Raw genomic sequence first — 13,437 nt, 5'->3', positions numbered from 1 at the left:
CTTATCTTCTGTAGGATGTGTCCCAAAGCATGCCATTAAAAAGCTGCAGGGAGTAAGAAAATTGAATTTAAAGAACAGTTATGTAATCTTTCAGCAAAGGAATTTACAAATGGTATTGCCATCACAAAAATTGCGTGACCCTAAAACCAGTACTGGACTTATAGAGTATATAATAGTTTCAGTGCCACTGTGAAAGCTCATTTAATGAAATAAAATTGTCATGGTTACAGGTGCAACATTTCCCCTGTAATTTACTCCTTCTTCTTCTAAATCGTGTTTTGTATTTGCTGACATAGAAAGAAATAAGAAAAGGCTTGAGAATGGTGCATTAAACAACTTCATGTTTTCATTAATGCTTAGTCTTTCTTCTCCATACTTGGGTATTAATGATCTTTGATTTCAGGTGCATGGAGTGTCATTTATTTATTGATTTTTGTCAAACCTCTCCCTTAACATTTAAGTAAGACTTTTTTTTTTTTTTTTCATTTTGGAATATATGTTATTTTAGGTTTTGGTTGTTAACATTATATCTTAACTCCATAAATGTGCTTATGAAACATGATGCAATGTTCCAGTGAGATCTCTGAAAAAAAATGATCTGCAGTTTGGCACACTTTATAGTCAGCCCAATCCATAAATGATGGGAGAGGTTCTGGAGCTAAATTTTGATGCAATAAGGAAATTATTTCTTCGAAGTTTATGCTTGTTATACTATTTAAAATTTTTTCATTAGTAGTAAGGAAGCCAATTCTCATAATTTTTTTTTTTTTCAAACTGAGCTCATTTCCATTTTTTTTATTGTTGGTAAATATAAATGCAAATATAACAGCACTGAACTGACAAGATAAAGAGTTGATTCTGTTTAACTGGCCAGCCAGAAAAATATTATTTTTCCATAAAAAATTTTATGTAAAAAGCTCCTTTACAACACATTCTCAAGAAGATATTTTTTTATTGTTAATGTTTCAAAATCAAACTAGAAACAAAAAACTACATGTCTAATGCCCAAATTTATAGGTAAATGTTTGTGTTTTAATTGTGAAACTGTGAAGAGTATTTAAATAATGTTGCAAAATTTCACCAAGATATAATGATTTTCTATCTTGAAAACTCAGCTACATTTTATGGTTTAGGTCTTATAAATTTTTAGGTAGTTTAGCCCAGGACATTGCCACTGGCCAGAGTTATTTTATTCGTGCACTTTACATGTATATTTTAATTGTCATTAACATGCATATGAAAATCACAGCTTTTTATAACTATTTTTTGTTGTCTTTTTACCTGCTTTACTAATTACTTCCTGCTGATAAAACAGAAAGAGTCTGAAGAAGGCAGTTGGGCACAGGTATGATCATTCATGTGAATTTTTTAAACTGAAAGTTGATAATAATGTAATTGGGTGCATCAATATGCATAGTGGAATATAATATTGTGACAGTATCTCAATTATTGAACTATGATTTACATATTTTAGACTTCTTGTCAAAGAGTATATTCTCTGGACAGTTTTTTTAGGTAAAGCTGAAATAGGTACATATGTTGTGAATATTTTTCACAAAAGAAATTACTACATTCCAGAGACGTATCCTACCTCCCATCTAAAACTGTGTAAAGAGTTTTAGAGAGTAAGCATTTTCCTCATTTTTCCAAATAGGACAGTTAAATGTGCCATGAATTTGAGAGCTAACTTTTCTAAAATTGCACTGAATTTTTTTTAGAACAATTGTATGAGTCACACACAAGTTATCAGTCTACAAATACTATTGCACAATTTATTTAGAACTGCCAATTAGATAAGTTTTTAAAATTTTTCTAATATAGGCGCACTTACAGGATCTTGCTATCTTTACTGATGAAATTCCTTTTCTCTTCAAAATCTCACAAGAATGAGACATAAGGGGAGTATATTTTCCCTCACAGATAATATATCCATCCAGCTTTAATTGTGTTACTCATATGTTTGGGACATTATAAACAAAACCAAAGAGATAGTTGGGCTTGACAATGATCCTGAGCATGATCCTGTTGAAAAAGTGTAAATCTTGCAATTTATTAGTTCTTCATTCTTGTCCTCTGTCTTGTAATACAAAATAATTAACAACAGTGAGATATAAAAATCTATTTTGCATCTTAATAAGGCAACTCATATAAAAGTAGCTACATATGCATGGCTTTTTCATATAGTCCCTTCCTCACCCTAGTGAAATATTAGCTGAACAATGAAACCTGAGTATTAGTCTCTAGGAGGAACCTGGTTTGCTCCTATCTCGTTTACTTTCTTGAGCTCTGCATATGATGGATTTGGGTTTAAACTGTTCACAACTGAAAAGATCTCTCTTAAATGTAGCCTCAGTGCCAAACCACTGAAACTAACTTTTAGTCTCTAAAGGACTTCAGGTGTGTAGCCATGAAGTGTCATTAGACTTTATTTATTACATTCTTCTCCCCACAAACAGAAACAAGCCTCAGTGGATTATCTGGGGCCATGTTTGTATTACCAGTTTACAGTTCAGGGTTTGCCTGACATAAATATTCTAGAAGGTCAATTGAAAGCAAGTATTATGAAACACACATATTTTGATTGTGTAACAAGTCTGCTTGCATTTAAAACTCAAAACTGAAAAAAATTCACATAAGAAAATAGGACACAACAGGCAAAACCCTTGTCCGTAACAAATATCTCACAGTGGCTCCCTCCTCCAGTGTTAAAATAAAGCCAAACCAGAATTACTAATTTTTTTTAGACATAATTTTTTTAACATAATTTTTTTTTCTTTTAGACATATTTTGTTTTCAGTCTGTGGCGCAGTCTTGAAAAAACTCAAGAATTTTTTCCCCCTTTCAATTTTCTTCTCTCTGTAGACCCTGGCTTATGGTGATATGAACCATGAATGGATAGGTAACGAATGGCTCCCCAGCCTGGGTTTACCACAGTACCGAAGTTATTTTATGGAATGTCTGGTAGATGCAAGGATGTTAGACCACCTGACAAAGAAAGATCTGCGTGTGCACCTAAAAATGGTGGATAGTTTTCATCGGTATGTTGGCATAAAGACTTCACCCATCAAAATGCTTATGTGTCTGCTCGAGTGCTCAGTTCTGCACAGAATAAAAACACTTTCTGTTGTTTTGGTGTGGAAAAACATACAGAAAAGAGGGCTGACTATCAGAAATCTGAATTGAGAGAGATTTCTTTAGTAATAGCAATCACATTGCAATTATGTCTCTAAAAACCAGGATACTGGTACAGATAAATTTCGTAATGAGCAGGGAACCATTAATATATCAATAGACTCTTGACAATACAGAAACAGTAATAATTTAAGTGGTGTGAAGTATCAGAAAGTGTTAGACTAAGCTTCAAAGCCCTGAGATCTCATAATAACGAAAAGCTATTGTGTGTAGCACATAAAAGCAGTTAACAATACAAGCAATTTGACAGTTGTTGGGTTAATTAGGGATATAGCTAGGAAGCTAAATTGGAAATATGGAAATAAAGGCATTTAAACTTAAGGGAGAACAAGGTTTATGGGACAAGAAGTGGATTTCTTTTTTATATACTATCTGATCTGTCACTTTTAAAATATCTGATTTGACAAAACATTTCACGGCTCACAAGGGCTGACCTTTTTAGGTCTTCTACTTTTAATGCTTTGGGTTTCTTATGCTAAAACAGTTATTCAAACATACTCATTTTTTTTTCCATTTCATTCCTGAAGTCTGTGGAGTTTTTTTACTGGTTTTGCTCTCCCCTCTGTTCTCAAGATTTCATACATGGGTACTATGAAACACCTCATGTGAAATGCAGGAAATACATTCTACATATGTTCCCATCTTCAAAATTATATTTATTAACTCTGTAAATGTTTCTCTTTAAATAACAGAACAAGCTTGCAATATGGAATCATGTGTTTAAAGAGGTTGAATTATGATAGAAAAGAACTGGAAAAGCGAAGAGAAATGAGTCAGCATGAAATAAAAGGTGATAGTTCCTGGGAATTAATACTGGGAATGTTTCTTCTTTTGAAGCTTGACACTGTTAACCCATTGTCATGCCATTTAAGCAAAGCATTTAAGCATGTGCTTTAAGCAAAACTAACTTAAGTCCATCTTTCTTCAGAACAAATCCTATCTCCTTAAATTAGGCACAGTTAAGTACTTTGCTAAATTTGGGCTGCAATTCTGAATGGTGGTTTCACATATACATTTTGCTAAATTCAATTTTGGATATGGATCTTACCTGAACCTCTTTCAGGCTCAGAAACAGAAGGCCAAACAGTCTGCATTTCAGTGGAATTTGCTGGGGGCAACACTAAAAAATGGAAGCACTCAGGACCCTAACACAATTCCCCAGCTTTTGAAAACATTTGCCTTTGATTTTTTACGTCAGAATGTATCAGAAAATGCTGCTTGGAGGGTTGACCACTGAGGCAGTTGATTGGTACATAAGAATAGTTCCTAACAAAACTGGCCTTATTTCACAGCTGATTCCGAAGATTTTTTTTCTGTGTAAAGCTCTCTAGAGCAGTTGCAGGCTCACTGCATGGTTCTTTTTATATATAACAATTAGGATGGCTGGGGTTTTTTCCACTATCAGAAATTAATCCTTTGATTCCTTTGAGCTTTTCCAGATCTAGTGACTACAGCAGTTAGCACTTCTCAAGGGCTAAAAAAAAAAGGGCTAAAAAAAAAAGTTTAATGGCTACAGTGACAGTGTGCATTTGCTCAAGGCACATCATGGCATGCACTAATGCAATGACTTTGCTTTGGACGTGCAGGAATCAGTGCCAGTCAGCCCAAGTGGGTCTAGCTGGAGACTGACATAGGAGAATTGAGTACTGGTCTCAAATTCTGCTGTGGCTTCAGTGCTAGTTCCTGCTAGGACAAGGGTAATAATTCATAGCCTCCTTCACCTTGTTGTGCATCTGTCAGTTATTCATGGTCCCAGGTGGGATTTGGTCTCTGCCTGCCACTGTGTTTCGGTTGATCCTGTTCCCAAAAAGCGAGATGCTCTTAGTCAAGCGATGGAGAAATCCTGCTCCCAGAACAGCCACAGCAGCTGGACTTGTAAAGGTTCAGGAATAAGCCTCATCCTTAGTAAAGAAAACTCAGTACTATGTCTCCCACTCTAAAGAGCAGTATAAGTAACTTTTTTTCATCTTACAGGCAGGGCAGGATACTTTTTCAGAATAGCCAAATCCTCAGAAATGGCTTCCTAGCTCATTTTGTTGCCTTAGCTTTATAGTTGGAATGGACCTTAGGAACTGCCAGCTTTCTGTACTAAATATAGTTTGTCTCTAAAATTGTGAACTAATCTTTTACTTTATGGCGTGTTAGTATGTGATAAGCGCTGACCCAACTCCCAAAACGCTTAATACAAAACTCACAAGTGAAGCCTTGAGGAATGGATACTTCTCCGGTGCCTTTGCACTGTAAAATCTTGCCTACAAATTGAGAAGGTATATATAGGAAGTCGGAGGAATTGCATTATGGAGATCCCCTCTGGAAGCAGGAATTTCTCCTTAGGAAACATTATTACTTGAAGATAATTCATCACATAGAGTTTTTGAATAGGGTGTACTCAAGCTATATGAATAGCACTGGCATTCCTCATGTGTGAAATAAAGCAGTAAGACATCCACAGTGCATGCACAGCTACACACATGCACCTGTACAATTTGGAAGTTCTCAAGGTATCAGGAGACTGACCTGGTGTTATGTCCTTACAGATGTGCTGGTATGGAGCAATGATCGAGTCATACGCTGGATACAAGCCATTGGCCTCCGAGAATATGCAAATAATATTCTAGAAAGTGGTGTACATGGTTCACTTATAGCACTGGATGAAAACTTTGACTACAGCAGTTTAGCTTTATTATTACAGATTCCAACACAAAACACACAGGTAAATTTGCTTATGCTACTTCTGGTTAATCTGTACCCATTATTACCTTTTATTCATCTTCAAACATTTTAATTGTTTACTTTGGTATCTCTAGGCACGGCAGATCCTTGAGAGAGAATACAACAACCTTTTAGCACTAGGAACTGAAAGACGACTTGAGGAAGTAATTTATTTTATTTTCAGTATTTATAAAATATCATAGTAAAACATTAAAATTCAATTGAATGCATGAAGACATGTTAATTTTCACATTGCTAAAGAGAGTCAGTTACAGCTTAAAAAAAAATTAGGAATACCCATCAAGGTTTTTAAAGTAACCTCAGCTTGGCTACGTATTTGTTTCATCTTGGATGTTAATTTGACACTGCACTCTTAACTTAAGATGAACATTTTCCAGAGAGGAAACATGCAGAATGGAGTGGAAGTTTTGCTGGACAGAGCAGGTGGTGGGGGATGTGTGTGGGTGGGATGCCTGTGCAGTCTATTCTTAATGACACTTACACCTTTTTAAAAATAAAGAAAAAATGTAGATTTTTCAGTTTGTTCTTTATTGCTTTTTTTCTTCAAAGTTCTTCAAAGTTAATCAATAGTAATAGAGTGTGATTTGGGGCACTTATCTGGGAAGAGGAATCTCAAACCCAACTATGGAAATTATTCATCTTAACATAAGAGTCCAGTGCAAAAATGTTTAAGTCTTGGACTTCTGCACATAAGGAGAAATAAAACTTTTAAGGATTTGCTGAAAATGTCAGATGCCTATGAATTCTGTGCATGCGCATGAGTGTTTAATCCTTTCCTAGTACTTTGTAAGCCTCCTAATGCAGTAACAAATCACTTTCTGTCACTGTGTAAGAAAGTTCTACTTCAGCTGATACTAAATCCTTGACTATATCAAGCCAAAGATTTAAGAAGAGTTTTCCACCCCAGCATTTAATATTTCTCAAGCTTTTACTTTTACAAGCATGTCTCAAACACATTACAGTGACTGGATGCAGTGCAACAGAGCAGGGTAGTTGTTATGGAATACATTTGGCAGCGGTAGAGATAGCACGCAGCAGGATAGCTAATCAAAAAGCTTCATTTTGCTTTATCAAATACAACTCTGTGTTGACAGAGCGATGACAAGAACTTCAGGCGCGGCCCCTCCTGGCGTCGGCAATTTCCCCCGCGTGAGGTTCATGGGATCAGCATGATGCCGGGCGCGTCGGAAACGCTGCCGGCTGGCTTCCGGCTCACCACTACATCCGGGCAGTCGCGGAAGATGGCGAGTGACGGTACGAGCTCATTTCTGCACTTCCTCTTGGAAAGCACGAGGCTTGTCCTAGCATGCCAAGTTGATTTTTAACACATATCTGTCTCGCATCACAACAACTGTGTTCATTTAACTAGGATGAACCGAGTCTGGGAGAGTGGGAGAGTTGAATTAGGGAATGGAAAAGCACTGACTTGGCATATTATTGATTTTTTTCAGGTTTGCTTCACACTGACAGTGTTTATTTAAAATACAAAAAAAAAAAAGAAAAAAAGCCATCTCACTATCCTATAGCTGTAAAGGAAACAATCAGAAAGACTGGAATTAATTTACTAATTTTTAACTGAGACTGAATATAATATCTAAGCACATTTTCATCCTATCAGCCTCTATAGCAGGTGGAGTGTTTTAGAGAATGCAATTAGAAAGGGCTTTATCTTCCTATCTTACTTTCAAATTAAATAGCTTAGCCTTGACCACCAAATAACTGAAGTTTCTAACAGTCACCAGTAGATGAGTAGTTAGCAAATGCTGAAATTCAGGCACTAATTGAGTTACTATATACCAGTCTTCATTTTCTCTGGAAATCTTCTGATTTCCAAAAGATGCACTAACTCAGAAATGAGTGGAAAATTAACATGCAGATCATAATTAAAAAGTAAGTAAAATTTTAAAATCATTGTAAGAGTGTAGGCAGAGGAAAGAAATCCCATCACAGCTATTTCTTCAGGTATATGGAAGATAAAGCCAAGTATACCTGCCTGAAGTTCTGAGAAATATTAGTACACAGACTGTCCTATTTAAAATACTGCCATTTATTTCATCATGACAGGATTAAGTCTACAAATAGACTTATCTCAAACTTGTAGAGACTTGTAGAGATCACATCCTGTAACTTGATAATGAACTTGGTATGACAGTACTGCCACCTAAATTCCATTAAAGCCATCTAAATTCCATTAAAGTTTCTCACCTTTAAAAACAGTACTTTATAGCTGTAGTTACAGATGGAATAATTTACTGAATTGCATCACTGAATGACATCAACTCCTAGCTTCCATGGCATTTCCATAGCCCACATTACAGTATTATATAAGAACCTTATAAACATTAATGGATTTCATCTTCTAGTCATGGTATGATGTAGAAGATGATATTCCCATTTTACAGATGTGGAACTAGGGCAAAAGGCAGATTTAGTGATTTACTTGAGGTCTTCCAGACAGTTAATTCTTGAGTGGATATACTGAACTGAGTAGACTTAAAGGGAAGTAATTCTGAAGACCTCTATCTTCATCCAGGATTTGGCTTCCTATCTCCCAGCAGTAAGAATGCAATAGTATTTAAACAGCATGATAGGTAAGAGCATTAGGACTTATGACAAAATAAAGACAAAAATGAGTTTTAAACTGTATTCACTTTAGACAGATTCGAACAGTACATCAGCTGTGAAGAAGTGTTGAGTTTTGAAATAGACCATGCCCAAATCACATTAGAGAAAGCCACAGAGCAATTTAACAGTCACCCTTCCAGTGGTAAACAGACTGATATATTTTACTGGTGATTCTAAAGAGGCTCTGGTTTGTTTCCTTTTTTTTTTTCCCTTCCCAATTTGCAGTTGCTTCATCACGACTGCAGAGGTTAGACAGCTCAACAGTTCGCACATACTCATGCTGACAAGGCCTAGCAAAGAAGCCAGCACTGAATTGTTGTGAGTATTCTGTAGGGGCCATTATGAATGCTCTTTATAACTGTGCACTACACCCCACATTATCCAAGCATGAACCAGCATGGAGCAAAGGATACAACTAAGGATTCACTAGGGTGGTCATTTGGTCATGACAACAGTCTTAAGCTCAGTCCAGAAGATGCTACCAACCATATTCTGGGGAGAAGGCACAGGGAATGGACTTACTTTATGACAAATTGAAAGAGTTCTACTAGGAGCTGGAATGGGGGCAACACTAGTAAAGCAGAAGATATTTACTTTTTTTTTTTTTTTTTTTTTTAATTAAAGCTATGGCTCAATTTAGAACATCAGGTAACTGCATAGACTAACCCATACAAAAAATCTTGAAAAATTATCTATTACAGAGATTCCTGCACTTCTCAAATAATTCAGAATTGACAAAGAAAGGATGCAACTTTGGATCAAATTTAGTAGTGGAATTCATGTTGCATTTTTCACCATGTATCTTTTGAGTATGGTTATGGATATAAGAGTCACTTTTCCAGAGTTCTGTGGAAATACAGTTTTCTATTTTATCCCAGCTTTTGGAAAAAATACACACATGATGAGTAATTACATCAATATGGCACCATTTTCTGATAGTATTTTCTCAGTACATCAATTTCCATTTAGTTACTTGGGGAATTGCAAGGCAGCTGGAAAAAAAAGTATTTGAATATCACCAAAACCTCAACAGGCATCAAACATGCTTCAATAGCTGTTGGATACTGTAGGCAAGACATGCAAGGATCTGTAAGCAAGTTGTTGGTTTTTTAGTTGATTCCAAAAACTGGGACAGACTTGGGGCCATCGATAGTTTACTAACTCTGTGTAGGTTCAAAAATTAGTTAGGAATAGCAAATGTTAACAGTGGGAAAAGTAGATTGCTCAGGATCCTCCTGATGACATGAGCCTTACTTCATAGATCTTTGAAAGATTGCAAGAGTATAAAATCTTCCTCTTAGGAAAAATAGGAAGTTTTTGAGCCACCCCTGAAAAAATAAGCTAGGGGGGGTTGGGTTATTTGTTGGTTTTGGCTTGGTTTGGTTTTTCTAAAAAAGCAAAGTTTAGCAGCTGATTCTACAAACATGATGATGAAGCACACAAGCTACAGAAATATTTTTATGTGTATGCATGTATAGATTTGAACATGGTATTGTATCAGCAAGGCAGTGACAGGACTCTCACAGGGTTCAGTGGTGACAGAAGTGGAAGGCAGAGATATGAACCTTTTCTCCTCTGTGCTTCAGAACTGCAGTTTTGGAAGCAATAAAGCATGACAAAGAGGTTCAAACACCAAACTATCTCTTAGGCCAACATTAATGGGTCAGGCACTTGAAGTGAAGCTTGAAGAGTACAACAAAGGCAGAAATGGAAAACTTGATATGCTAACAAAAATTAATTTAAGATTATCCAAACCATTTATTTCCACTATATTAAAAAGTATCTAAAAAGTAGCAAAGCACAAACAAAAGTAAAGCATCACACTTTCCTAGCACTATATATGTATGGAAGGTAGGTATTCTGAGCAAAAAGGTGTGTATTTAAAGTTATACAAGCTCTACAAATTAACTCCAATTTCTATTGGAGTATTTGTAGTGTTTCAAGTATCAGGGGTATGTATCACATCAGTACTTGCTGCTTGTCCACTATTCTACCAATTACATCCTAATCTTAAATGCTTGAGTGGTCTATAAGGATATCAAATTTGCATCAACATTGTAAAGGCTAGTATATGAGGTTAACGGACAATAATATACTACTATTTCTCTTCTCGCCATATACTCGTTTTGCAGAAGGAACAAGATGATGTGAACTAGAACTTTAGTATATGCATTTATTTTAAGGGCAACTTCAAAATGCCATGCAGGTAACAACCCAAAAAGCAAGTTAAAGTAATTTTGAATTCCAGTACACTATACTGAAAATTAAAACATCCCACCCCTCCCCCCAAAAAAACCCAGCAAACAACCATACAGGGAAAATATTTCCTTCACTATTACAGCAAACTTGAAAATTTAAACAAATTGCCTGCAACTCAAGAATGAATGCATAAACAGAAACTGCCCATAGAGGGGGATATCAGATTGAAGGGCAACAGAGGAGTTTTCAGAATTCTGTCAGCACAGTTCCTGACTAACAGTTCTTCATGGAAGGAGCTGATTGATACTTGGGCAAAAGGGAAGATTATTCATTACAACATGCCTCCTGAAATTTTCCATACTTAGACTCAGACCTTCCTCTTAGACTAAGACCCAGGCTTTTATAACACCTACAACTGCCTAGACTACATCAGTAGCTGTGATACTCTGGTGAAGTATCTGCATGCACAGAAGCAGAAGCCAAGCAGCAGAGGAGAGGGATAGCTGGACAAGCTACCACACAATAACAAGATAAGGGAGTTTTTCATATAGTAAAGGAGAACATGCCTAGAGAGAGCAGGCCTGAAAGAAAGCAGCAAGCCGACTGCACATGGAACAAATGCAGATGGCCTGTAATTACAGCAGGCTGCAGATTCTTGCATTCTACTACTCTGATGAGAGTAAGAGACATTCTTTTACAGAGACTATCAAAGGCTTGTCAAAACAGTTTATGTCAACATCAGTTTATTACAACTTTCCAGTGTCTTTATAGTGTGTCTTCACAGCAGCTGTGTCCTGTTCGTAAGCTTTCAAACTGCATTTCAGGTGGTTTTTTTTCAAATATTTGTTGAAACCACAGTGAGCTGCCAGAAACCATGTGCAGACATTCTCAGAACAGTTATATGAGCTTACTCTACACAGGCCTGTTTTAGCGCACTTGGTAGCAGAAAGAACAATTAAGGCTGCAGGTGCTGGCCATTTAATGTTGCAAAGAAATGTACTACAGAACACACAGGACCCATCAAGCTTTCTGCTGTGGTCACTAGATGTGGTGGCCCAGCTGAGCAGCTGCAATGCCTTTACACAAGCAGTGGATTTGGCACTCACATTATCCAAGCTTTCCCAACACTTTTAACTTCTAGAACACTTGTCATTACCAAGTCAGAAGGGTCATTCAGGACAGACTTCTTACCACAGGCTGGAGCTACAGAACATATTACTTTAACTTTTATTCTAATGAAATACTAAAGAAGATTTGGAAAAATCAGTTACGTACTTTACCAAAGAAGAGTTCAAAAGAGGATTTGTAAAGACAAATGGAGAAGCAGCGTTCCAAAAAGATGTGAATGATAGCTGGAAGCAGCTAGTCCATAGCAAAGAAACCATCAGGGTGAAAAAGGTAAATGCTGTCAAGCTGCAGTGAACTAGGAAGAAGTACCACAAAGTACATCAGCAATGTCTGTACACTGAAAATGTGTTTCGCCTTGTGCCAAACAGGCAAAGGTCTCCAGGTGCAGGAAACTAAGCCCAGTGCTGCACCTAAACAGCAGGAAAACAACTGTAAAATGAACATAAGCAGTAGTCTGTGTTGACTGAGGAAAATTAGTAAAAGATTAAAATTAATTATTAGTAATTTTATGTTGCAGATCTAAAATTAAACAATGCATGTCTCCCACGAATACTAAAAATTCATGTCGTAGTAACTTAGTTACTAAACTGCTTACTTAGTGCTATATTTTCTGTTGTCATTGCACTTTAGACTGAATTAGAATCTTGCTAATTAATATTTGTTTTTTTTTTTTTCTTAGATGCCATCTCTTTCTTCTACTTTACCTGAAGTGCACTACCACTACTTAGGAAAAGAGCATTAAAACTCTCTGCAAGAACAGGTTAATAGGGAAGAGAACACATAATGTTTATCACACAAGCAGATATGATGTTCCTTTCATGTATTGTTTAGTTTAAAACATGAATAAAAAATACCTAAATTACTTAAAAAAAAGAAATACAAAACAATCTCCCCCTTTTCTCTCAGCATCTCTGTCATCAAAAATTTGACAGTAGTGCACATCCAAAGCTTTTATCAAATGAAGCCGCTCATCTTTACATTGTTACATCTGTTTTATTGTAAAAAAATAGACATTTACGTATTTACTGTGTATGTATTTATTTTAAAATGTGTAAGTCTTATGTAAATGGATATAAATATGATTTTTTAAAAATGAAATCTATGGTACATGGGGTCTCAGTGCAAACATTTGACAATACAGTGTCAATAATACTGTTTGTATCTTTCCATTCCACCATTTTTACAGTTTTTGGATTGTAACAGTCAAATTAATATGTTTAGCAGAGTTAGAAGCTTCAACATGTTCCTACTGAGAAAAATCTGTCAATATTTAAAGCTGAACACCTGCCTCTGATGATGTATAATAGAACGACATAACCTGGAACTGAAGCCAAAATGGACCTCTAAAGACAAAATGAAAATGTTAGATACCTACAGAGAAGCGCCATGATGGCTCATCTCTTAACAACAAACAAATAAACCCAGAAGGACTGTTTATAAAAAACTAAAGAGCAATTTAATAAAACATGATTTGTACAAAAAACCCGAAAACTTTCTTCTATGTTACCTGCGGACCAAGAAGAATCTTGCTTTACCAAGAGCCACCTTTTCGTTCCAGGA

General features: G+C 36.1%; 1 protein-coding gene across 8 annotated transcripts in view; it reads left to right on the top strand.

Moving 5' to 3' along the window:
• The window catches only part of PPFIA2 (PTPRF interacting protein alpha 2), a 286,450-nt gene extending 273,696 nt beyond the window's left edge, over positions 1 to 12,754 (top strand). For 7 of the 8 annotated variants that reach the window (XM_068190316.1, XM_068190312.1, XM_068190313.1 and 4 more), the window contains 8 exons: positions 1,316 to 1,345; positions 2,863 to 3,038; positions 3,885 to 3,982; positions 5,730 to 5,905; positions 6,000 to 6,068; positions 7,020 to 7,179; positions 8,776 to 8,868; positions 12,557 to 12,754. In XM_068190316.1, the coding sequence (XP_068046417.1) occupies positions 1,316 to 1,345; positions 2,863 to 3,038; positions 3,885 to 3,982; positions 5,730 to 5,905; positions 6,000 to 6,068; positions 7,020 to 7,179; positions 8,776 to 8,834 (768 nt within the window). In that variant the 3' untranslated portion in view covers positions 8,835 to 8,868; positions 12,557 to 12,754. The remainder of the gene's footprint in view (positions 1 to 1,315; positions 1,346 to 2,862; positions 3,039 to 3,884; positions 3,983 to 5,729; positions 5,906 to 5,999; positions 6,069 to 7,019; positions 7,180 to 8,775; positions 8,869 to 12,556) is intronic. The other variant, XM_068190314.1, reaches the window with a different exon arrangement.
• Positions 12,755 to 13,437: the final 683 nt, after the last annotated feature.

The sequence above is a fragment of the Anomalospiza imberbis genome, chromosome 5 (assembly GCF_031753505.1).
Source record: "Anomalospiza imberbis isolate Cuckoo-Finch-1a 21T00152 chromosome 5, ASM3175350v1, whole genome shotgun sequence".
In the NCBI taxonomy this organism is placed as follows: Eukaryota; Metazoa; Chordata; class Aves; order Passeriformes; family Viduidae; genus Anomalospiza; species Anomalospiza imberbis.
The sequence above is the reverse complement of the archived record's forward strand: the minus strand, read 5'-3'. Positions and strand labels throughout refer to the sequence as shown.